Here is a 24,547-nt window from a genome sequence, read left to right as displayed (position 1 = left end):
TGTGTGTTTTTTTTCCCCAAATCAGTGACACTACTTATAAACTTGGCAATGAAAGAGTTAAAATCATGGAATTTTTGCAAACATTTGGTAGTTTTGATCAGTACTGAGGTTGATTAACAGATTTATGCAAAAAAAATGTGAAAAAAATTTCATCCGATAAATTTTTACAGCAGTTTAATTTAGTGGTCTTTTTTGGCCGCTAACAACACGTAAGGGTAGTAAATTTGCCCACGGTATATTGTTAAGTTTTTGAAAAATTTCAAAGCATTTTCTTAAAATATGTGTAAATATAAGATTTGTCACCAAAAATCATTCCATTTGCTGAAACACAGAGAAAGTTGTGGCCAAATTAAGACAAAAAAATTGCAAAAATGGCCCCAACAACACATAAGGGTTAAAACTACTATGATTTTTCATGATTTTAACTCTTTAATTGCCAAGTTCATAAGTGGTGTCACTGATTTAAGGGGAAAAAACACAAAATGGCAGATTTTCAATAAAAAAAAGTGTTTGTGGACTGGATTTTTTTTACCTTTTTCACAGTCGTGGGCTGTGATTGGCTTTGATGCATTTTTAGTTTTTGTGCAGCATCAGATTTTTCCTCCCTCATTTATGGTTTGTGGCCATTTTTGCCCCATTGACTTCCATATAACAATGTTTTTTTGATTGTTGGTGGTTTTTCCTTTTGCAAAGAGGTCAAATTTGTAATTTTTACTGTTGATCAGATTTTGTAGTTTTTATCAGTACTGAGGTTGATTAACAGATTTATGCAAAAAAATTAAAGAAATATTAATCTGATACATTTTTACAGACGTTTAAATTAGTGGATGTTTTCATCCAACAACACGAAAGGGTAGTGAATTTGAACAATGCACAATGGATATTATATATAAGGAATAATTGACAACGAGCCATTGAATTATAAGAAAATACTGCACACCCAAGGTGGTAATGCAGCACGACACGAAGCGGAGTGTGCATTATTTTTCGAATAATTTAAAGGACTGGAGTCAATTATTCATCTTATACCACACAAACATTGCTATGGTGCCTATTTTTAAGACATTTGACAATTTAGGTGTGCAGTTTACAGAAAAATAATCAACACCCATTCAACATTTCTCAGCCAATCAGAATACAGTATTCAACAGACCGGTGGTATAAATAGTATAGTGTTTAACGCACTTGATATTTGATCATAGATAATTAACTTTATATATAAGGGAGATATCCCATTTCACTTCATGCTTCAATTCCTTTCTTCACATTTTAAGGGAGTGGAGCTAAGACACAAGCAAAGGAAACGAGGATGCACAAATAAAAATTGAGAAGCACCCTTGGTCTCGTATAACTGCAAATCTGGCCATCAATTGAGGAGTGCTTCTTTAAAGAGACCTTCATCAGGATCTGAGACGTGTGCTGACAGTGTTCAACACTGCATGCCACAAATATTTAGGATAATGAAATACGTTTTGTACGTTTGTGGAAAGCATTCGTGTTGTGTAACCTACTAGTTAGTCACCATATTGTGAGATGTAAATTGGAAAACCACAGGGAAGCGCACCAAAACCAGAACTATTTAAGCCTTATGTGACACAGAAGCATTTGTTTTGTTTCCACAGTTTGTGCCATGTGGTTAACGGCATATTAAAGATGCTGTAAGCGATGTTAGTCATTCTGGCCAATTCAAGCCTTCATTCCAAAAACTTTGGGAGAAATTTAAAGCTGTTGTAATTAAAGACAGCACATAAGATCTTCATTTAATTACAGACAAAAAAAACCTGAACGAAGAATCTTGTTGTTGTCAAAAGCATGACAAATGATTGATAGGAATATTGACATTACATAAAGGGTTTTGGTAAATCAGAGGTTTTTAAATGTTTTTGTCAGCCGAACCCCCTTGACCAAAATTATTTACTTGAAGTAACCACCTAAATTTTAAGATAAGTTTAAAAAATTAATAGCACATTTGTGTTTAACTACTTTAATTTTCTATCCATTTTGACATTTTATCAATAGTATTTTACATAGTTATTCTTATTATTACCTGTTTTTGGACCTTCAACTGGTATTTTTTTATTGGTACATAACGTATCTGCTTATTTTGCATTTGAGTTCTCAGTTTTCTGATATTTTGTAGTGTTTTTTATTACACTACAAGTGTTTTATTAAGATTTTTGTATTTTAAAATTATTTATTTACATTGATTTAATTGTAAATAATTGTTTTTCATCAACTCGCAACCCCCTTGCAATTCCCTTGTGAACCACCAGGGGTTTGTGAACTCATGGCTAATCAAACAATCTTCCCATAATTCCTTTCATCTCTGCATAGTTAAATGTAAAACTGTAATTTAATTTTTTTTAAACTTTAATATGTGGAGAAACTTAAAAATAATGTGCAGAGCTAAACAAAGTCTCTCTTATTTTAATGACTGCAAGCGCTCCATCTGGCATGGACTCTGTAAGTTTGTGTAAAACCTGATGATCTATTTTATCCCAGCATGCTTTAGGAATGTTCCAGAAAACAGTTTGTGTGTTTTGATGGAAGGAAATTTCTTTCCGTGCAAATGAGTTGGACTAAAACATTTTTTATTTCATTTAAAAATCTGACTTTTTTCATGTTTAAGTGCTATAATTGGGTCCCCAGTGCTTCTATCAATGTAGAAAATGTGAAAAAGATCAAACCAGTAACTTAGTTTTGGTAAACCATTCTCTGCAAGCATGTGAAAAAATAGCTCATTGAAATTTGGCTCCCCCTGTGATGTCAGAAGGGGATAATACCACCCCTTATTCTGCACTGTCCAACACTGCCATTTAGTGCAGAGATCAGCTCATTTGCATTTTAAAGGACACACCCAAAACTGCAAATTTTTGCTCACACCTACAAACTGGCAATTTTAACATGTTATAATAAATTATCCATATGGTATTTTGATCTTAAACTTCACATACGTACTCTGCAGACACCAAAGATTTATTTTACATCTTAAAAACGTCTTGTGAAATGTCTCCTTTAAATCTGAATGTTTATTAAAGTCACAAAGCAGTTAAAATTAAAAACTTATTTTTTTTTTTTACAAATGATTTTCAAAAAAACCTCTAATCTTCTCCCCTCCTCGAAACAATCTCTCTTCCGGTCATGAGGAGTGGCAGGAGGGCGGGGCCCGGGAAAAGATTACAGGGATTAGCAAATAGCAACATGACCCAACTTCAAATGATCCAATTAATTCTCGATAGACGAATTTAAGTCCCATTTTTCATTAGCCATTGAATTTAGATATACATCATTACGGGAAAAATAAGACAATTGCTACTTCCTTTTCATTGTGACTTTAAAGAAGCTTCTGGACTTCACTGTTTGAATCTTGATAAGAATCTTTAGTCTTTCTGATTGACAGTGAAGAGGAAGATTGCAGATACGCTCAGATGATTCAGGAAGAGCTTCAGAGACGTGCGGAGGAGGCCAGGAGACGAGAGGAAGAAGATGAGGTATATTAATAAAAAAAAACATGACAGCGTTAAACCTCAGTGTGTTGAAATTCTGTCTTCATGAGCAAGACTTTTAACTCTCACACAAACACTTATGAACTACTTATAAAGTTCTCACGCCTAGCAGTGAAATTTGATCAGTTTAATCAGCACATTAACTCCATGTGTATATATAGACATGTCTGGTGAATTTAATTATCCCCAATATGCCATTAATTAATTCCTCTGAACACACTTGTCCTCTGTAGGGTCACCTCAACATCTGTGTACAATCAAATATATTAAATATAACAAGATTGACTCCTATTACTATAAATAGGGGACGATGCAATGCTCAATATGGCCGTTCTGATGACAGAAGTCCCGCCTTCCAGTTAAAAGAACCAATCATCAATCGATAAAGTCTGATGATTCACGTGAGGCGTTGGTCAACCTGTGCAAATGAGCAGCAAAAAAACTCAAACAAAGGTGTTTTTAGTTCAATTAAGAAAAAAAAGTTATGGTACAGTTGATGTCAGGTTTAAATGTTGGTCAGAAATATATTGTTTAATTGTAGCACATGATTTTAGAGATATCTGTCTTTCCTCATTCAAGTAGATAGGACTTTAGGTGTTGGCTGCCCGGAGGTTTTGGCACCACTTCCCTAAAGGAGTTGGTACAACATGGATAGATTGCCAGTATTATGTTTATTCTGTTGGTAATTATGTTTCAATTTGCATATCTCTCATGTTAAACTGAATAAAGTGGCTGTGTAAGTGTGATGGAGTGGTGAAGAGAGGAATAAAGAGCACAAAACGAGAACCAAGAATGTGACCTTTCTTGTAAAAGAAGGATCTCGCACACTGATATGCATTTGCTTCAAGTATTCTTTTATTCTCTGAACACATCCTGCATTTAGCTGTTTGCCGACATTTCGGGTGCCTAAGTAGCTGCTTTGTCATCTCTTTTGTCGAGAGAGGTTTTCCAGAGCGTTCCCATGGTGACGTCTGCAGAGTTTCCGGGGGGACGAGTGGTTTGTCAGGGCGGAGGTGGACCGTTCGCCCTCCTTGGATGATTCGGTAGCTGGAATCGGGGGAACACTGTGGTTCTGTATTTGTGGAAGAGGCGCTCTGTGTGGAGTCTTTATTCTGCTGTTTGGAAAATGGCTTTTGGATGTAATGGTCTGTGGAGTTTGTACTCATAAATAGATTTAAAGAGGAATACCAGCGGCCCAAAAAGCATTGTGATGCCAGGCACAGTAAAAAAATTTCCATTAAAGATGTGCACAAAGTGTTATTTCCTAAATGTCGCCAAAAAAGTATAGCTAAATGATGGCTAATAACCAATGTTATGTGACTAAAACGTTATTTTGTGGTCTTGCAAAGTCTTTTCTAAAAACCAAGAAGAGGGTGTGTCCACCCTCCATAAAGCAAAATATAAATTTCTCTGGCTAAAAATATATTTTAAATATATGCTAAATACATTTTGTAGATAGTTTTGCTCAACTGAATATATTTTGGAATTTGGAAATATATTTAGTTTTAACCTTCATATATTAACATATATTTCAAAATCAATTTGAAGGGCAAACAAATACATTTCTAATTTTATATCCCATATGGCAAAAATGTATTCTTTACCTAAATATATTTTAATATCGGCTAAATACAGGTTAATTATATAAGGTATGTTTTTGAAGTTGAAAATATATTTAATTTTAACCTTTTTAAGACGTTATGTTTACAGGTTCATTGGAAGTTTTTCTTTTTCTTTCTTTTTAAAATATATTTCAAAATATACAAAAAATTGCCAAAAAATATATTTTTGCAAATATATTCCAAAATATATTTCAGCAAATGTATTGTTGGCCTTTTTTGTATATTTTGAAATATATTTAAAAATATTTTTTTGCTGTATGCTACTACTGGTCTACCAGTACTTGGGGCATAAGCAAGCGTGCCGCACAAGCCCTGAAAAATGAAGCCAAAACTTCTCGATCCCAGTATAGGTAATAAACCTCGCCTCCCCATGTTATTCAATGGGACTTGAGACCAACTAAACAATTTAATTACACTTCAATTATCTTTTTTCGGAAGCTGGTTTGTCATTTACTGTAGTTTTTATCACGCTAGTGTAAATTCAAATGTTTGTTTTTAAAATAGGTTTGTGTTTAGTTAGTTATTTAATGCTATAAAAACAGTGGTGTCACGTCATGATTGACAGCTGTGATATGCGCATTCTGCGAGAGCGAGGGCGGGGCCTTGATTTCGCGGCTTTACTTCCTGCTCACTACTGCACATGACTGGTCCCGAAATCGCTACTGCGCAGACTCAAGACCCAAGATGTCGGCCCCGTATCGGGACACTGACGGCTTCACTTTTCACCAATGGAAGAGAGCGAATGGGCGTCATCCATCTTTTTTTACAGTCTATGGGCGTAACATTGACAAGATTTTATTTAGTGATGCACCGATACCGATACTGGTATCAGGTATCAACCTCGATACCAGATTTTCTAAAGTACTCGTACTCGTTAAAAGTCCCCCGATACCAGGGATCGATACCACGGTCTGAGAAATGTCTATGTTTGAGCGGCATGTAAGGGGTTAATGCCTCTTGTGTTGTCCAAAGAGGCAGAGTTTATAACAAACTGGAAAACTAGTCCCTTGTTTTTTTGTTAAATTATATGACTAAAGCTGTTACCTGTAAATTTAAATCATGTTTTTTATTAAGTACTCGGTATCGGCAAGTACTGAAATGCAAGTACTCGTACTCGTATTCCAAAAAAGTGGTATCGGTGCATCCCTAATTTTATTGGGTGTCGGGGTGGATGTAGTTATAATACGGTGTTACTTGTTCTTGATTTTTTTTCAAACATTTAAAATAAGACATGTATCGGCCAATAATTGGTATCGGTCTATAAAAGTAAATTTTTACACTATCAGCTGATATTCTTTATCATCATGACAATAACTGAAAAGGTTTGAAAAACAGCAATATAAATATATCCTTAATCCATTTTCTGGAGCTGCGTCATAGCTGCGAAGTTACTCGTCCGCGGCGCACATTGAGTTTCTGCACGAGAGCGCCCCCTGGCTTTTGGATGTAGCACCATTTCACCGTTTGTATAGAAATGTTTGTATAGAAACTGTAAAGAAACATCACTAGTTTAATGTTCAATATTAATGGCTATTATATGAATAAAAAACATTCTGAAAATGTAATATTCATAATTTAGTTAATGCAAACTAGCATCCGCAAATATCAGTCTGAATAATCGGTATCAGTGAATTTTTTATATGGGTGCATCTTTATTTAAAACACATTTTTGTATGAACGTTTTTTGGTTAATCGTGATTTGTTTGTAAAAATATTTTTACACAGATTTCATGCACATATTCATGCATATGCATGCTTAGTGAACGAGATTGATTGTTTATATTATACTTTTTTTTTTTAATAAAATATTTTTCTTCCATGAAGCTTTTTGGATGTTCTGCACCTCTGCCTTCAGTTTATAGTCTCTGTGTTTTAATAAAAGTGGACATCTATCAGCACCTGCTTTTTTGTTTGCCATGGTGTTTTATCCTCTTATGAGGGCTGTAGATGTTGGACACCTGGTGTTGACCTGTCTATTGCTGATAGACTTGCTGTATTACAGGTTGGTAAACTGTCTGGATGAAGTATTGTTGTGTACATGCTGAACAAAACGTACATCCAGCTTTAAAATCTGCTTTTAATAATGGCCACATTTAGCCTACAAAATCAGAAAGCTTCAAGCCGACATCTTCAGGCAAGACTGAGTCTGAAAAACTTAATGTCATACTATAAAGAATATATGACATCCTTAGACATAAAAGTCAGTAGTAAAATTATAATTGTTTTAATTGTGTGTGTCTACATTTTTGTCTATGTGGGTTAGTGAACAGTATGAGTTTCCCTCTCCACGTGAGTTCTCAAGCCCTCTCATGTCAGTTTTGGGTGGGCCGTGCTTGCCACCAGAATGGAAACTCTTTCACCATGGTGCCGTACAATGAGAAATACCTCACCATGGTGCTGACTTACAAAAGAGGGCATGTTGATTACTGTAGCTTAACTAAGCATGCTTTAATCTTCTTATTTAGTACAATCTTTCAGTCTACTTCTGTTGTTTACTAAACTCTTAAAGACCAGAATACCCCACAAACCCACACACTTAGCCTATGATGTTGTGTTTATCTCTATAACTTTCCTAGGGGGAATTCACTGTTAATTTACAAGAAGTACAGTATGAGTAAACAAATTGCTTTGTCGGCCTTGATGAAGGTCCAGACATCCCAAAAGTGAACTAGTACTTTTTTCTTAAACTGTAATCTTAGTGTAGTGATAAGACACAACTACTGTGGCTTAATTGAAATTATCTCATTTAATGATTTAAATTGAAGTCATTCAACAGAAGACTTCAGAAGAGTATACAATGAATGAAAAATAATATAATAATGTTGTTTTTAAACCTTACATCCTTTAGTCACCTTGGCAGCCCAATACATTGAATAAAAAATGTGGCATTATATAAAAAATAGCAACAATAAATAAATATATGTGTTTGAGTGACATGAGACTTTAGAACATTTATTAAATTAAATTTTACAGTAGAGCACCAACTTGATTTTTACATTACTGCCCCCTAGTGGAGAAATGAAGTATGTACCGCTCAGGTTGTGCTACTTATTTGGGCTGACGCATAAAATTAACTTCCAGATTTTACTTTCTCAGGACTTTTAATGCTGATTTCACTTCCTGTCATTATTTATGCCCCATTTCCTTTTGCTAAAGCTGTTTCTGACCTAACCCAGTTCTTTTCCTTTGTTCTGTCGCTTTAATTTTTATGGGTCATGAAACTGGGCCAAGAATGTCATTGTGTCACGTGTCAAGCCTTTGTGAAACCACTGAACAATAATGTAATGCAATATCATACCTACTGAAAAACCACATTTAATTTGTTTTGGTGTTACTAAAAATAAATGCCTCGCACATAACAAAAAATAACAAATTGATGCGTATATTTTAGGTAAATGTGACAGGGTTCCCACAGGTCCTTGAAATCCTTCAAAGTTTGTGAATCTGGGGGAAATAATTCAAGGCCTTGGGATGTTTTTAAAATTATAGATACATAGATACAGATCATTGAAAGTGCTTCAATCTATTTTATGCAAGACGTTTTTTTGGAAAAAAATCCATATTATTCTCTGTGTAGTGTAGGATAATATCATAAAAATTCTAGACTTTTTAAGCACACGTGCTAAGCTGTTCGCTTTAAATGCTTATTTCTTCTGTATGTGAATGTTGATTCATACCAAAATGCATATTTGCATAGTTGTGTTTGACACATGAAAACATCTCGGGTTATGTATGTATAGGGAACATATTATTCCCTGAGAAGGGAACGAGACGCTGCGTCTCCCTTGCCATACTTCCTGCGTCCCTGTAAAGCCATCTTTAGCAATATTTCAGATAGCGATATACTTCCTGGCTCCCGCGTCACCGTCTCTGTCGTTAAGCCTCACCATTGGTTGAATTTGATATACACATTCAGATGCACTTACCCCTGGAGGCGTCCCCAAAGTGTCACTGCAGTGACGCAGCGCGAGTTCCCTCAAAAGGGAACTGTAACAATGTATCTTAAAAGGTAACACGATGTAACCTTGCTCTCACTTGAAATGTGTCCCCATATTTAGTGCTTGAATTTGAGGGTATTGGACCTGGAAAGTCCTTGAAAGGTTTTTGAATTTGAAGTTAACTAAAGTGTGGGAACCCAGATGTGAAAGAATCGATGAGGAATAGATTGGAAATAGAGGGAATGGTGCCATTAGCTAAAATAAAACTTTTCAAAGTGCCGGTTAGATTATTGCTTTTGCATTTGTTTATTTAGAGGCATTTATCTAAAGTCTTTCAAAACATTTTGCATTTAATATTAAAATATTACACAGATAAACATTGTCTGTTCCGTAATAGGGCCACAAATGTGGATTATGGAAATATGAATAGGATCAAGAAGATTCTGAAAGCTTCTCACAGATACTAATTATAATATTATAATATATATGATTAAATGTAGTAGCTGTTGTTTTTTACCACCACACAATAAGCTGACAGTGGCCACTCATACTGAGACCCCTATAATAGATGAATGCCTTTTCATGTGCGGTGTGATGCTCCGTGACGTCAGTGTGCATGAGGTTCGAGGATCTCAGCAGTTTTTTAGGCGTCTCTGTGGGTGTCGCACATATAGATCGAGTGGAGGCGTGTCTGCATGTGAGCCGTACTTTCCGCTGGTCTGGTCTGCATTCGCTCCGGTGGGTGTCAGTCGGGTTTTGTCGGTGTTAAGTGAGTGACTCGTGATGGAACTTTTACAGCCCACATCAACACCTCTGCATAAACTAAAGTTGATCATAAGTGTGTATGTGTGACTGTGTATACGGGTTTAGATGTGTGAAGGACAAATGTCCTCAATAACTAACCCACTAAATGCTCTTTATTCAATAAAATGCTCTTTAATTATGGTTTTAGGTAAATTTAATGCATGTACGTGTTTCTCTAATGTAAGACATAGAAAATATCATTAGGCTGATTGATATCAAATTTATAAAATGAAATGACGTTACTAATAAGTGAAACAAACATGTGTTTATTTACCTAGCAAATTTGTTCAAAATTCCTTGTTGCACTTAAATGTTTAAGTTTAAACAACTTAAATGTGTAAGTCATCACTTTTTTACTAGTTAGAAGTTGCAAAAATAAAGTTGTAAGAACTTAAGCCTATTAAACTTTATTTGTTTAATTTACACCAACTCCTCTCTAGTCAATACATTTGAGATTACTTGTTACAACATTTAAGTGCAACAAGGTATAGAAGTTGGTAAAGTCTATATATCCAGGTTGTCCTTATTTGTCAAAGCAAGGAAATGTATTTTAAATGCCTTCTGTTAAGGTGGCTATGATGTGTCCCTATAGATATGTTTGTGTGGGTGTGTTTTTGTGGTTTACGCTTGAATTTTTAATAACGCCTTTCTCTTCCACACCTATGTGATATATTCAGTTTGGCCCCAGGTGATCCACATCACCATGGGTGTTAAAGGGAGACTCCCCTACACTGCAAAAAATTATTTTCAAGAAAAAAATTCTTAGTATTTTTGTCTTGTTTTCAGTAAAAATATTTAAAAATTCTTAAATTAAGATGCTTTTTCTTGATGAGCAAAACGACCCAAGAAAATAAAGTCTTTTGTAGACCAAAAATATCAATCTGCCAATGGGGTAGGCAAAAAAATCTAACACTAAATTCAAGAAAAATTAAAGAAAAAATTGCTTATCCCATTGGCAGATTTTTTTTTGCTTGTTTTATGCACAAAATCACTTAAATTTGATATGTTTGGTCTAAAAACTAGACTTATTTTCTTGGACCGTTTTGCTCATCAAGAAAAAGCATCTTACTTTAAGAATTTTTAGATATTTTACTGAAAACGAGACAAAAATACTGAAAAAAGTATTTTCTTGAAAATCATTTTTTGCAGTGTAGAGTTTGATTCTTACCGTTTTGGAATCCATTCAGCTGATCTCCGCGTCTGGCGCTACCACTTTTAGCATAGCTTAGCATAATCCATTGAATCTGATTAGACCATTAGCATTGCACTCAAATATATAATTTAAAATTGCGATTTTTCTAAACGGTATTGCAATATTATGCAGCGCCTGAAAATAGTCCCCTTGGTTGCTTTCAATAGCAGGGGACTATTTTCGGGCACTGCGTAATATCATTGATTATTACACAAGAATGAGAGTATAGTTCCTAGCCATATCAGCCTAGAAAATAGCAACTTTTAATTTTCCGTCTGTCTTAGTACACGGTGTAACTACAGAAGAGTCAAGTTATAAATAGGAAAAATATAAAAAAACGTTTTGGTTATTTATAAGCGTTATGCTAATGGTCTAATCAGATTTATTGAATTATGCTAAGCTATGCTAAAAGTGCTAACGCCAAACACAGAGATCGGCGGAATGGATTCAAAAACGGTAAAAATCAAATGTTTAACTCTAGGGGAGCTCGAAAATGAGCATATTTAAAAAAAGTGGAGTGTTCTTTGAAAAGCAACATGAAGTTAAAAATATTACCCAATTTTTTCTTTCTTCATATACACATCCCCTGATCTTTTTGTGAGCAAATTCAATTCATTGGTGTAAAAACATCCAAATGTAACAGACAGCAGATTAATCTGGGCCAAATCCGGACCAGATCTATGCCGAAGTCTGCAGCTCTGGTGCGGATTCGGCCCAGAGTCGTCTACAGTCTCGGTTGCCATTCCTCTGAAACAACTTATTCTGATGATGTTGTTTTTAAATCTTTCCTCTTTATCCACAAACAGAGGCCACTTTTCCCAAAACATCGACTTCAACAATGAAACATCTAGTTTTCTGATGATCATGATTGCTGGGTTTCTTATGCTTTTGTTGAACTGTAGGACGCGATGCATCAGCAAGTTTCATTATTGAATTTGCGTGTGAAAAATATTGTCCTCTTTTTTTTAACAGGAAATAGCTAAACGACTACAGGAAGAAGAAGAAATTGAGGTGAGACGGCAGAGGGCTGCGGCTGGATACCATGACAACAACTGCGTCTCTCCTCTGTGTGAAGGTAGCTTGATGCATTACTACAAAAAAGTTTAATAACATGCATGCATTAGATGTTACACAGATGCACGTTTGGTTTCCCTCTCAGGGTTGGGAGTTTGGGAGCAGGTGCTTCAGGATGCTGAATTGGCCCGTAGACTTCAGGAGGAAGAAGATTTGGTGCCTCACAGAGAGGTTCGAGGTCTAATAGATCCATATAATACAATACTAGTTTTTTCATGTATGAAAATGGGTTTGTGTTGGGTTGTATTAATAAAAAAAGTCTGAGTCAGAGCTATAACAGTCTGTGTGTAGTTGTTTTCGTTTGAAGAGGAAATAAAAAGTGAGGTCATGTTCACATTACTGTTAACTTTAACACACGCATACCTATTTTTGTGTCTTGTGTAGTTTGCTCAAAGCTCTGGGTCGGAAGTGGACTTCATAGCAGCACAAGTAGCCCAAGATGAGGTTAAAATAATAATAATGATAAATACACCATGCACAAATGAATGAATTCTGTATTGTAATGTACAGTATTGTAATGCAGAACAAACGTTAAAAACATCCTCTTTGTTGTCTTGCTAAAGTTACTAGGTGTGATGTCACAAAACTAAGTTTTTGTAAATGCCTTACAGGAGATCGCCCACTATATGCATCGACATCGGAGGAGACTCGACCACAGATCACAAAACCTCGAAATCCAAGAGGGGCCTAGTAGTGAACCAAGTGATGAAGGCAACACTACAACCAGAAAGGTCTGAATGAACCTCCTCCATGCAATAAAGACTCAACAGTCATTTTTGATTTAAGTAGTCCTCAGTATAAGCAATGAGCTTCAATTTCAGGCTCTTCAGATGTTGAGAGAGAGATTAAACTCAGATGGACTGCACTCGCCTGTGGAAGAAGAAGACGACTGTACTATAGTAAACCATCTACCAAGCCCATCATGCACTGCACTGTAAGCCACATGCTTTCTCGCCAACTGCCTTCAACACATATCATATCTTGACACGTTGTTTATCACCCCTCAGACGAACACAGCTCACGCACAACATCGCTGAAGAGCTGGACCCAACGTTTAAGGCTAGAAAGCGTGAGAGTCAGATTTCCACCAGCCCTTCATCAGGTACCAACACGCAGTTTTATAAAAAATAAATAAAAAAATGTCAGTAATTTCATGACATAATTTTTTATATTTTTTCATGCAGGTTTGTGTTTGGCTCCTCGTAACCCGCACAGCATCTTTTACGATTACTTGCCCGAGCCCAACTTTGTGCCGCCGACGAAACGTCAGAACGATAAAACAGGACGACACAAAGCCAAAGACAAGAGAGAAAACTGCAAGCAGCAGTGAAGGTGTAAATAACTCGCTGCTGTCGGTCTAAATATATCCCAGACTCACACGCTTGTCTTTTCAGTGTTATGTGTGTTGTATAAATCAGGTGTGGACAGAGTAAACAGTGTTATTGGTGATTTCACGTTTAATGTTCATATTGCAGAATAATGCTGTTTTATTATTCAGAAAGCCAGAATTTCATACAAAAAACTACAGCTCGGTTTTCTCACAACAGTTTTTCTCAACCACAGGACCAGGCTTACTAAAGGTCACAACAAACTTCCAGACAGCAGATAACACCAGGCCAGATCCGCGCTAAACACTGCAAAAAAATGACTTTCTTAGTATTTTTGTCTTGTTTTCAGTACAAATTATTTAAAACATAACCAAACACTTCAAAATATCTTGATTTTTGGTCATTTTAGTTTACTGCAATTCTCGTTTTGTCTGTGATTTCAGATTAGACAGCAGAAGACTCCAGGCCAGATCAGCACCGGATCCGCACCAAAGCTGCCGACTTCACGGCCAAAAATGACTTTTTTACTAAGTATTTTTCTCTTTTTTCAATACAAATATTTTCTTGATAGCAAAATGACTTAAGAAAATAAGTTTTAAAAAAAAAAAACATAAAATTTCTGTAAATTTGTGCTTAATACAAGCAAAAATATATGCCAATGGGGTCACAAAAAATAATCTTAAACTTTTTTTCTAAATACTTAATTTAAGAAAATTCAAGAAAAAATTTCTTGCCCCATTGGCAGATTTTTTTGGTTTGTTTTATGCACAAAATCACTTAAATTTGATACTACACTGCAAAAAATGATTTTCAAGAAAAAAATTTCTTGGTATTTTTGTCTTGTTTTCAGTAAAAAAATTCTTAAATTAAGATGCTTTTTCTTGATGAGCAGAAGGACCCAAGAAAATAAGTCTAGTTTTTAGATCAAACATATCTAATTTAAGTGATTTTGTGCATAAAACAAACAAAAAAGAAACTGAATTTTTCTTAAATTAAGTGTTTAAGAAAAATGTTCAAGATTTATTTGCTTACCCCATTGGCAGATTTTTGTTTTTTTATGCACAAAATCACTTAAATTTGTGATTTGTGACTTATTTTCTTGGGTTGTTTTGCTCATCAAGAAAAAGCATCTTCATTTAAGAATTGTTAGATATTTTTACTGAAAACAAGACAAAAATACTAAGAATTTTTTTTCTTGAAAATCATTTTTTTTCTTTGGTCATTTTGCTCATCTAGAAAATACATCTTGATTTAAGAATTTTTAGATATTTTTACTGAAAACAAGGCAAAAAAAAAATATAAAATTCATAAAAGCGTCAGCTAAATGAATAAGTAAAAATACTAAGAATTTTTTTTCTTGAAAATCATTTTTTTTCTTTGTCATTTTGCTCATCTAGAAAATACATCTTGATTTAAGAATGTTTTTTCTTGAAAATATTTTTTTTTCTTTGGTCATTTTGCTCATCTAGAAAAAGCATCTTAATTTAAGAATTTTTAGATATTTGTACTTAAAACAAGATACAAAAATACTAAGAACTTTTTTTCTTGAAAATCATTTTTTTCTTTGGTCATTTTTCTCATCTAGAAAATACATCTTGATTTAAGAATTTGTACTGAAATGTATATATTTGTACTGAAAACAAGAGTAAAATACTAGGTAACATTTTTTGCAGTGACGTTGGCAGCTTTGGTGCGGATACGGGGCCTCATTTATAAAGCGTGCGTGCGTACGCACAGATTTGATCGTAAAGTGTGCATACACTAAAATCCATGGCAAAGTCCATATTTATAAAAACTGTCTGTGACGTGGAAAAGTGCTTAGCGCAACGTTAGGGTCTGAGCAGACGTACACACTTTTGCTTGTTTGATTGCTGCAGGTTTTTGGAAATATTTGCCATTCTTGCTGCTTGAAAAGGGTTTAAACATTGACAAGCTCTTTTTTACATGTCAATGACATTAATTAGGCATTGTTTAAAGACGGAGATCTGAAACTGCTCAGCTGCGCACAAGTTCAAGATCATTTGCGATTTTCACATCTAAAAGAAGAAAGGGGTATGTGCGTTTTTTGCGCATACTTTCAGTTTATGAATAACACGTACGCATTTTTGATAAATGATCCTAAGATTAAATGTAGGATGGTTTCTATGCAGCATTTTACAAATGAGGCCCCTGGTGCTGATCTGGCCTGGAGTCGTCTGCTGTCTAATCAGAAATGACAGACGAAACAAGAATTGCAGTTAGCTATATTTAAGGGTTTGGTTATTTTTAAAAGAAATATCTTTTTAGTTGTGCCAAGCTACTGGGTAGATATTCAGATATTGTTGTGGACGATGGGGGACCCAAGTCCTTAAGGTTGAGATCCACTGTCATAAATGCAAATGTATAATAAACACACACACGGTTGCACACATCTGCTTATAGAGACTGGTGTGTAAATAATTACCACCCAAGGTGGTAATGTGGCATAATGCGAAGCATTATTTTCAAATAATTAAAAGGACCGGAGTCAGGTGTGTGTTTATCCAAAAATAATGCATACCCTAACATTTCTCAACCAATCAGAATAAAGCATTCAACAGGCATGTGGTATAAAACATAATGAATAATGAAGTAGTGGTGCTATTTTTCATTTATTCGTCATCTTCCAAGCCTTTGGTAAGGAAATGTTTATAAGCACCCAGCAAGCAATAGCTGTCATTTCACGTCTAGATCTAGGTTAACTATACAGGCAGGCCCAACATAGTCCGGCTATGAGTGATCCACTTCTAGCCAAAATAAACTTGACATTAGTTTCTTTTGCCAAAACAACTTTTGTGATATACCATCATGTAAGCAAAGGCCACAGTGATTGCAATGTTTGGATTTATTTATTCATTTATTTATTTCATTTCATTTATTTTGGGGCTTTGGTTAGATGTCTATTAAATTTTTACCGTCAACCCTTCATTTAGCCTAGAAGTCTGGACAACTCTTAGATGTTTTGCTTGCTGGGCAGATTATGTGCTTATAAACCGAACCATCAATGTTAAACTGTTATAGACAATACCATTTTTTACTATAGGTTTTGAAATATTAATGATCAAGTTTAACTATGCCAACCTTTTATTTTATGTTCCTTTGTTTTGCTGTTTGTATGCTTAATCCCATATTATACATTCAAAGAGTTTTATTCTACATTTGTTATGAATTAGTTTGTTCCTCTTTTTCAAGTAGGCAAATCTTTCTTGATGTTGGGAAAGACTAATGGCAGGTCAGGAAAGGCCCTGTGAAATCATTTACAAGAATCATTTTCACAGCCAGGTCTTTTTGAATTTGGAAATTTGGTGGATTTTAAAAGACGCTGTTCAGGGGAATTCTGATGGCATTCAGTCATAGCATTAAAACTTATGATGTCACATCCTTACAGCCTACAGTATTTCAGTGCAGAGGTCTTTACACACCCCACACATTACTGTACTGTACTGAAACCCTTTGATGATGCCACCTCGTCTGTACTTCTGAACACTTACACAAAGTTTATTTTCTGTATATTATGTCAATTAACATAAGTAGGCTGTAAACATGAGTTACGTTTTCCTAACAAAAGTCACCACAGCAGCTTTATATTTCTTCAAGATTTTATTTGGTATACATTGTCTGTATTGTACAATAGATAGTTTTGACTTGTACCAAATAATTCTGTCAAAATAAATGAACAATTTTAAACACTGTACAATGTTTAACATCTATAATTCAAACATATTTGTTTTCGATAAGTTAAAAAAATCAGGGACAAAATATACATTTCAAAAACATCTTATAAGACATACTAATTCAGTTGCACTACCGGTCCAAATATTTGCTAAAATAAATAATGCCTAAACATGGCCACAGATAATAAAACTGTACATGTTCTTGGTGGTCTTATTGTGCATGAGTTATATTATGTTGGCTTGAGAAAGCAAACATACTGTTGTTTAACTTAAACCTCAGAAGAATATTAATCTGACTCTTAACTCCTAGAGATTTCAAGCTACAGCCACCAAACTTTGGATAAACCTTCAGTCTGGTCTGAGGAAGTGTGCTATATCTACATTTAAGGGATCTGACTTTTGGTTCTCCTAAACCAGCCAATCACACGCACAAACATACACAACACACACCAAAACACATGCACTAACACACACAAACACACTTGCACAAACAAACACATACACAAACACGCAAACATATGCAAACACAAACTCACACACATAAAAAACACATGTCAGTCCTTCCAGAAAAACACAGCTTTTTGTGAATGTTGCGGGCAAAAATCCTTGATCTTGCGGCATGTTTTCTTAAAAAATGCGATGGATTATGCGGAATATTTATGCAATATATGTGATGAAATTGCAGGAACTTGCAAAAACTGCGGGAACTTTTTAATGATGTTCACGTCACTTCATAACGTTCCCACAATGCAAAAAAATATTTTCAATATTTATTTTTTTTGTCTAGTTTTTAGACCAAAAATATAACATTAAAAATTTGCCAATGGGGTAAGCAAAAATTCTTGAACATTTTTCTTAAACACTTAATTCAAGAAAAATGTGCTTACCCCATTGGCAGATTTTTTTGCTTGTTTTATGCACAAAATCACTTACATTTGATATTTTTGGTCTAAAAACTAGACTTATTTTTTGGGTACTTTTGCTCATCAAGAAAAAGCATCTTAATTTAAGAATTACTGAAAACAAGACAAAAATACTAAGAATATTTTTTCTTAAAAAATTTTTTTTGCAGTGCATGGCAATATGGGACATGCACTTGAAAAAATGACTTTCTTAGTATTTTTGTCTTGTTTTCAGTAAAAATATCTAAAAATTCTTAAATTAAGATGCTTTTTCTTGATGAGCGAAATGACCTAGAAAAATAAGTCTAGTTTTTATACAAAAAAATACAATTTAAGCAAATTTGTGCTTAAAACAAGCAAATAAATCTGCCAATATAATAAGAAAAATACAACTTGATATCAAGAATTTTTAGATATTTTAACTGAAAACAAGACAAAAATACTAAGTAAGAAAGTCATTTTTTGCATTGTGGCTGCGCTTGTGTGAATTAAGTGCAAAAAAATGTTCAACTTTCTGCTAAGATATATGTGATTTTTGCTACGAAAATGCAGGGGTTATAATCAAATATGCAAGCCCTGCATAACTTGCGCAAGGAAATCTGCAATTTCTGGTGCGAAAGTGCGGCAAATTTGAAAAAATGTGGCCCCCGGACTTTGGCTGATTATGCGTTGAATCATGCGATTGCATAATCACGTTTTTCTGGAGGGACTGATATGTTAGGTGCAAACAAACCTGCCTTTCTATCTATCTATCTATCTATCTATCTATCTATCTATCTATCTGTCTATTTGCCTGTCTGTCTATCTGTCTGTCTGTCTGCCTGTCTGTCTATCTATCTATCTATCTATCTATCTATCTATCTATCTATCTATAATGTCAAACTATTCATCTTTTACTCTCTTGTTTGATCCGTCTATCCATTTTTCCATGTATCAAACACCTTTTTCTTTCTTTGTCTTCTTTCTTATCCATCTATTTACATTACAGACCTTATACTATTTCGAACTTGCTTTCTCAAGCCAACATGAAGTTTGTTCACAACTTTGACCTCATCTAGTTAGTGCATGTTGCTCTTAATAAATAAAGCTTATCAAAATCTTTCACATTTTGAATAAATCCTAAACCTAACATATTTATTTCTCACTGAATAGGCTACACACTGAGAAATGTTAAATTGCAGAAAAAAATGACAGAAGTTAAAAATGTTAGGATAACCATTTCATGATCGTGTTATATAATGATCAGCTTGCTACACACACACCCACAGAGTGAAACACTTTTCATCCACATAAAGGTAAGATCTTCTCTTCAGAGACCAAAGATGACATGGACGTCTGACTGCTGCCACCGTGTTCCTGCTGTGGAAAACAGAAACTACATTCATCAGAAACAGCTCTTCGAGTCTCTCCTCCTGCAAAATAAAAAGATAGAAATCAAGATTATGGAGACATATAGGAATCTATGTTGCATAAATGAAGAAAACAGGTGTAAATTTACCAGTTAGAGCATCCTTTGTACCCTGGGGTTTGTCAGTGATCTTGATCTTTTTCCTCTCTAGGTACAGGATTGTAAATGTGGGTATCACTATACAAAATACCCCAAATGTGATGAGAATAGCTGTGACCTCTGTGGAAGACATGGAAAGGCAATAATCACATATTTTGATAGTTGGATATCATTTATTTGGTAAAACACAGTAAAGTTGTATTTGTTAACATACATTAGCTAACAATGAACAATTTACTTATACCTCATTTACTGATCTTAGTTCATATTAATTTCAGCTTTTACCAATGCATTTTTAAAAGCGAAAGTTGTGATTGTTAACATAAGTTATGCACAATGAACTAACATGAACAACTCTATTGTAAATAACCAACATTAACAATGATTAATACATGCTATACTGCAGAAATGATTTTCAAGAAAAAAAATCTTAGTGTTTTTGTCTTGTTTTTAGTAAAAATATCTAAAAATTCTTAAATCAGGATGTATTTTTCTTGATGAGCAAAACGACCCAAGAAAATAAGTCTAGTTTTTAGACCAAAAATATCAAATTTAAGTGATTTTGTGCATTAAACAAGCAAAAAATCTGCCAATGGGGTAAGCAAATTTTTCTTGAATTTAGTGTTTAAAAAAATTGTAAGATTTTTTTGCTTACCCCACTGGCAGATTTTTTTGCTTGTTTTATGCACAAAATCACTTAAATTTGATATTTTTGGTCTTAAAACTAGACTTATTTTCTTGGGTCGTTTTGCTCATCAAGAAACCCCATCTTAATTTAAAAAATGTAAGATATTTTTACTGAAAACAAGACAAAAATACTAAGAATTTTTTTCTTGAAAAATTTTTTTTCAGTGTACATTCACTGCAAAAAAATCACTTTCTTACTTAGTGTTTTTGTGATGTTTTCAGTAAAAATATCTAAAAATTCTTAAATTAAGATGGGGTTTCTTGATGAGCAAAACGACCCAAGAAAATAAGTCTAGTTTTTAGACAAAAAAAATAAAAATTAAGTAAATTAGTACTAAAAACCAGCAAAAATTCTGCCAATGGAATAAGTTTTTTCTTGAAATAAGTTTACTTTTTGCATAAACACTTAATTCAAGAAAAAAAAATGTATTCAATTGGCAGATTTTTGCTTGTTTTAAGCACTTAATTCACTTAAATTTTATGGTTTTTTTTTATCTAAAAACTAGACTTATTTTCTTAGTTCATTTTTCTCATCAAGAAAAAGCATCTTAATTTAAGAATTTTTAGATATTTTTACTGAAAACAAGACAAAAATACTAAGTCATTTTTACAGTGTGAGGATGAGAAAATGATGACAGCATTTTTAGTTTTGGGAGAAATACCCCTTTCACTAATGCTTTTAAAACAAATACATCTTATTTTTACCGACTTTTCTCATTTTATATGTCAGGGCTTTTTCTACATACTGCTTTCCATATTCTCTGGAGGGGAATCTTTGTGTCTGTTATCTGGTGGAGAAGTGGTTTGGTTTGGTTCTTTTTTAGGGCCACACTTTATATCCGACTCAGCTGTTCCAAGACGAATAACTTCATGACCTGGCTTTGTACATCTGCGGGTTGAAAGATAAAAAGTGTAAACTTGTTATATATCAATCTATCAGTGTTTCTAACAACTATGTAGCATGAGAAAAAACATAATTCATATGACTACATAAAAGACAAATATGTCATACTTGCTCCATTTTCTACATGGTTGATGGATTTGGTCATTAAACGTTCCTGGAGGACATGGTTCACACTCCCCTGAGTTCATGCAAGACAGATCTTGTTGTCAGGTTAAGTGTCATTAACATGAAAAGACTAGTAAAGGTATTTTTATCACAGACTTACTGTCTTTAGGTTGTTGGCCTTTGACACACTCGAGCACACAGAATGAACACTGCTCATTTCCACAACGGAAACCCTGAGAGCATTCACAAACCGTATCACTGCTGCTTGAACATTTCACCTTAACACGCATGACACCTGTGGCAGAAGAGAACAGAGAGCGTCATGAACTACATTTGCAAAGAGGTCAATCTAAACATCTCAATAACATGAATAAAAATGTGATATTTGTAATCAACCCGGCTGCTACACTCTCAGAGAAATGGTCAAAATATTTACCCCAGCTGTGCTGAGGCTATACACTTTCAAAACAACCAAAGAGATCATATTAGGAAGGTACAAACGTATACTGTACATATCTGTACCTAATAGGACCAGTGTTGGATGCAACTAGTTACTAAGTTTTTCTTGAAAAAGTAATTTACTGCAAAAACACTTTCTTCTGATGTAACTGTACTAAAAACTGTAGTGGTACTAATGGACTGTAAGTACTAACGGACTGCAGAGCAATTATATATAATACAATAGTGGATTTAACATAAAAAATATAAGTCTAACGTTATAATGCATGTTTTTATGTATCCTTCTCACTTTAAATACTTTGGTCAGTTAATAAGTATAATGGTAACACTCTAGTGCCGTTTACAATTCTCACTATTACCTAATGGGCTATTAGCATTAATATAACTGAGATATTAGCTGTTTATTAGTACTTAAAAATTATCAAATATTAATGCCTGATACTGCAAAACCTTATTCTACATCCTTAATTCCTACACTGCAAAAAATCTTAACTGCCTTAAATTTTTTTGTTGAATCAACTCAGATTTACAAGTCATCTCAACTTACTACTATTTATCTTGACAAGAGATGAGTTGCTACAACTTATATAATGAAGTTGACTTTTTCAACTGTATTTTATAAGTTATAACAACTCATCTCTAGTCAAGATAAGTAGTTGAAATGACTTGTAAATGTAAATTAATTAAACAAAATAATGTACATTTTTACAGTGTACCAATACTTAAACTTAACAAACACTTTGCTACACTGTAAAAAATACTTTGCTGCCTTAAAATTTTTTGTTGAATCAACTCGGATTTACAAGTCATTTCAACTTACTATTATTTATCTTGACTAGAGATGAGTTGTTATAACTACAGGTGAGTTGTTATAACTTATAAATTTAAGTTGACTTTTCTCAACTATATTTTATAAGTTGTGACAACTATTTTCTGTTGACATGACTTGTAAATCTGAGTTGATTTAACAAAATATTTTAAGTCAGCAAAGTTTTTTTACAGTGTAAGTATTAATAAGCAGAAATTATGAGTATATTGAGGCAAAAGTAGTTAATAGTGAGAATTTATGAACTTTTATATGATTTTTTAAGCTGTTTCATGACTATCTTTGTGTCATTTACTAAATAGGATTTAGAAAGTGATTAATAAAAAGTAATTAAATACTTTTTGGAGAGAGTAATTTGTACAGTAAACCAATTACATAATTGAAGATGTAATTAATTACTTTTTTGAGTAACTTACCCAACACTGAGCTGGGGTACATATTTTGACAAGTTTTCTTAAACTCTCAAAAACAATAATACAAGAAGTTACAAAAGTTGTCACTTGGGAGGTACTTTTTTTAAAAAGTACACTTTTGTACCTAAAAGTTGCATGGTACCTCATCAGTACACATTGGTACTAAAAGGGTACATACTGCTATCTCAAAGGTACATATCTGTACCAAAAAGGAACATATCAGGACCTTTTTAAAAGTTACCGCACCAGTGACAACTTTTGTAAAATTTTTCTGAGACTGTACAGTGTATAATAACTCCTTTTTTATAAAACAAGTAACATTACTAAAAAATCTTTTAAATTATCAAAAATACAGTACCAAAGCACTTTTGTGTGATGTGTCATGAACCAATATAATGGAAAGACTTCATCATCATCAGAAGAAAAAAAAATGCCACATTTAATAGACAGTACCTATGCATTGAGTACACCTGAGACAGTTCTTCTGACTTGTATCTAAGATGTAGGTGTCATTTCCACATGGACTACAAAGAGCGTTCTGGTCTGGACCACAGTCAGTGATGAGACGGTTTCCTTCAGCAAACACACAAATATAATAGTGTTACTTTTATCAGAGTGACCATATAAGCCTGTGTTATTATAATAAAACCATAAAAGTTAAACTGGTAAGACTTTATAACTATTATGTAACATAGACAAGTTTAATACACTTGTAAAAATCTATCCTCTATATGTTAACTCTTACTCTGCTGTACTGGGATATAAAGAATGGTTATATACATTAGTATTCACATTGCCTCCGAGGTAAACCAAAACCATGCAAACCATAGCATGGTATCAATAATGTACTGTTTCCATCAGCTCCAGTATTATCATTTTCACAGTTACTCACCTGGTTTACATTTCTTGCAGCACACATTTTTTGAATCCCTTTTAGGACTCCAGTCCTGACATTCAGATTCCACTCCTTGTATTGCAGCCAGAACTAAGACAGCAAGAACCAGGACCAATCCATGGACCAGCCTCATTTTACAATAATCCTCCAGCTGTTTACTCTCTATACTCATACGACTGTGAAGATGCTGACAATGAACCCTTCTCTAGCAGTGATACGTATTTAGGGGGTGAGAAGTGAAACCACATTTGTAATTTCCTAAATGTCACATGTTCTCACACAGACAACTGACAGCACATGCACGCACACACACACACAAAGGGATGACGTATTTTAGTAGGCCAACCCGGAAGTTAGCGGGGCTCCCTCGCCTAAAAGCACATGTATTTTTCCCGTAGACGTTTGGATTATCGCAAAAAAAAAAAAAAGGTTTGTGTTTAACAAACGTTTATGACACTTATACGTTTTGTTCAACAAGATAATCTTTACAGATTAACACAACGTTTATGATTTTTAAAGTTTAAATGTGTTTACTAGAAATAAAACTCTAACCTTAACTACACCGCGGTCTTTTGACATCAACGTCATCAAGCTTCTGACGTCAGCTCTTTCAACTTAAATTTTTTTTTTTTTAAACTAAAAAAACTTTCAAACTTTATTAAAAACATTTAAAAATATGTCTGATAAAGACAT

General features: G+C 34.0%; 2 protein-coding genes across 6 annotated transcripts in view; one reads left to right on the top strand and one right to left on the bottom strand.

Annotated features, from left to right (window-relative positions):
• The window catches only part of ccdc50b (coiled-coil domain containing 50b), a 30,506-nt gene extending 12,831 nt beyond the window's left edge, over positions 1-17,675 (top strand). For 3 of the 5 annotated variants that reach the window (XM_065259140.2, XM_065259141.2, XM_073811848.1), the window contains 8 exons: positions 3,401-3,491; positions 12,035-12,137; positions 12,222-12,307; positions 12,521-12,580; positions 12,748-12,867; positions 12,958-13,070; positions 13,144-13,238; positions 13,321-17,675. In XM_065259140.2, the coding sequence (XP_065115212.1) occupies positions 3,401-3,491; positions 12,035-12,137; positions 12,222-12,307; positions 12,521-12,580; positions 12,748-12,867; positions 12,958-13,070; positions 13,144-13,238; positions 13,321-13,466 (814 nt within the window). In that variant the 3' untranslated portion in view covers positions 13,467-17,675. The remainder of the gene's footprint in view (positions 1-3,400; positions 3,492-12,034; positions 12,138-12,221; positions 12,308-12,520; positions 12,581-12,747; positions 12,868-12,957; positions 13,071-13,143; positions 13,239-13,320) is intronic. The other 2 variants (XM_065259139.2, XM_065259137.2) reach the window with 2 other exon arrangements.
• A 147-nt stretch (positions 17,676-17,822) lies between these two features.
• On the bottom strand, positions 17,823-24,402 carry tnfrsf9b (tumor necrosis factor receptor superfamily, member 9b). Its single transcript, XM_065259142.2, has 7 exons — positions 23,852-24,402; positions 23,413-23,532; positions 21,422-21,556; positions 21,265-21,334; positions 20,999-21,141; positions 19,557-19,685; positions 17,823-19,470 (listed from the first exon to the last, which is right to left on the bottom strand). The coding sequence occupies exons 1-7, from the start codon at positions 24,024-24,026 to the stop codon at positions 19,340-19,342; spliced, it is 903 nt and encodes a 300-aa protein (XP_065115214.1). The 5' UTR covers positions 24,027-24,402; the 3' UTR covers positions 17,823-19,339.
• Between the last annotated feature and the right edge of the window lie 145 nt (positions 24,403-24,547).

This window comes from Paramisgurnus dabryanus, chromosome 14 (assembly GCF_030506205.2).
Source record: "Paramisgurnus dabryanus chromosome 14, PD_genome_1.1, whole genome shotgun sequence".
Lineage (NCBI taxonomy): Eukaryota > Metazoa > Chordata > Actinopteri > Cypriniformes > Cobitidae > Paramisgurnus > Paramisgurnus dabryanus.
The sequence above is the reverse complement of the archived record's forward strand: the minus strand, read 5'-3'. Positions and strand labels throughout refer to the sequence as shown.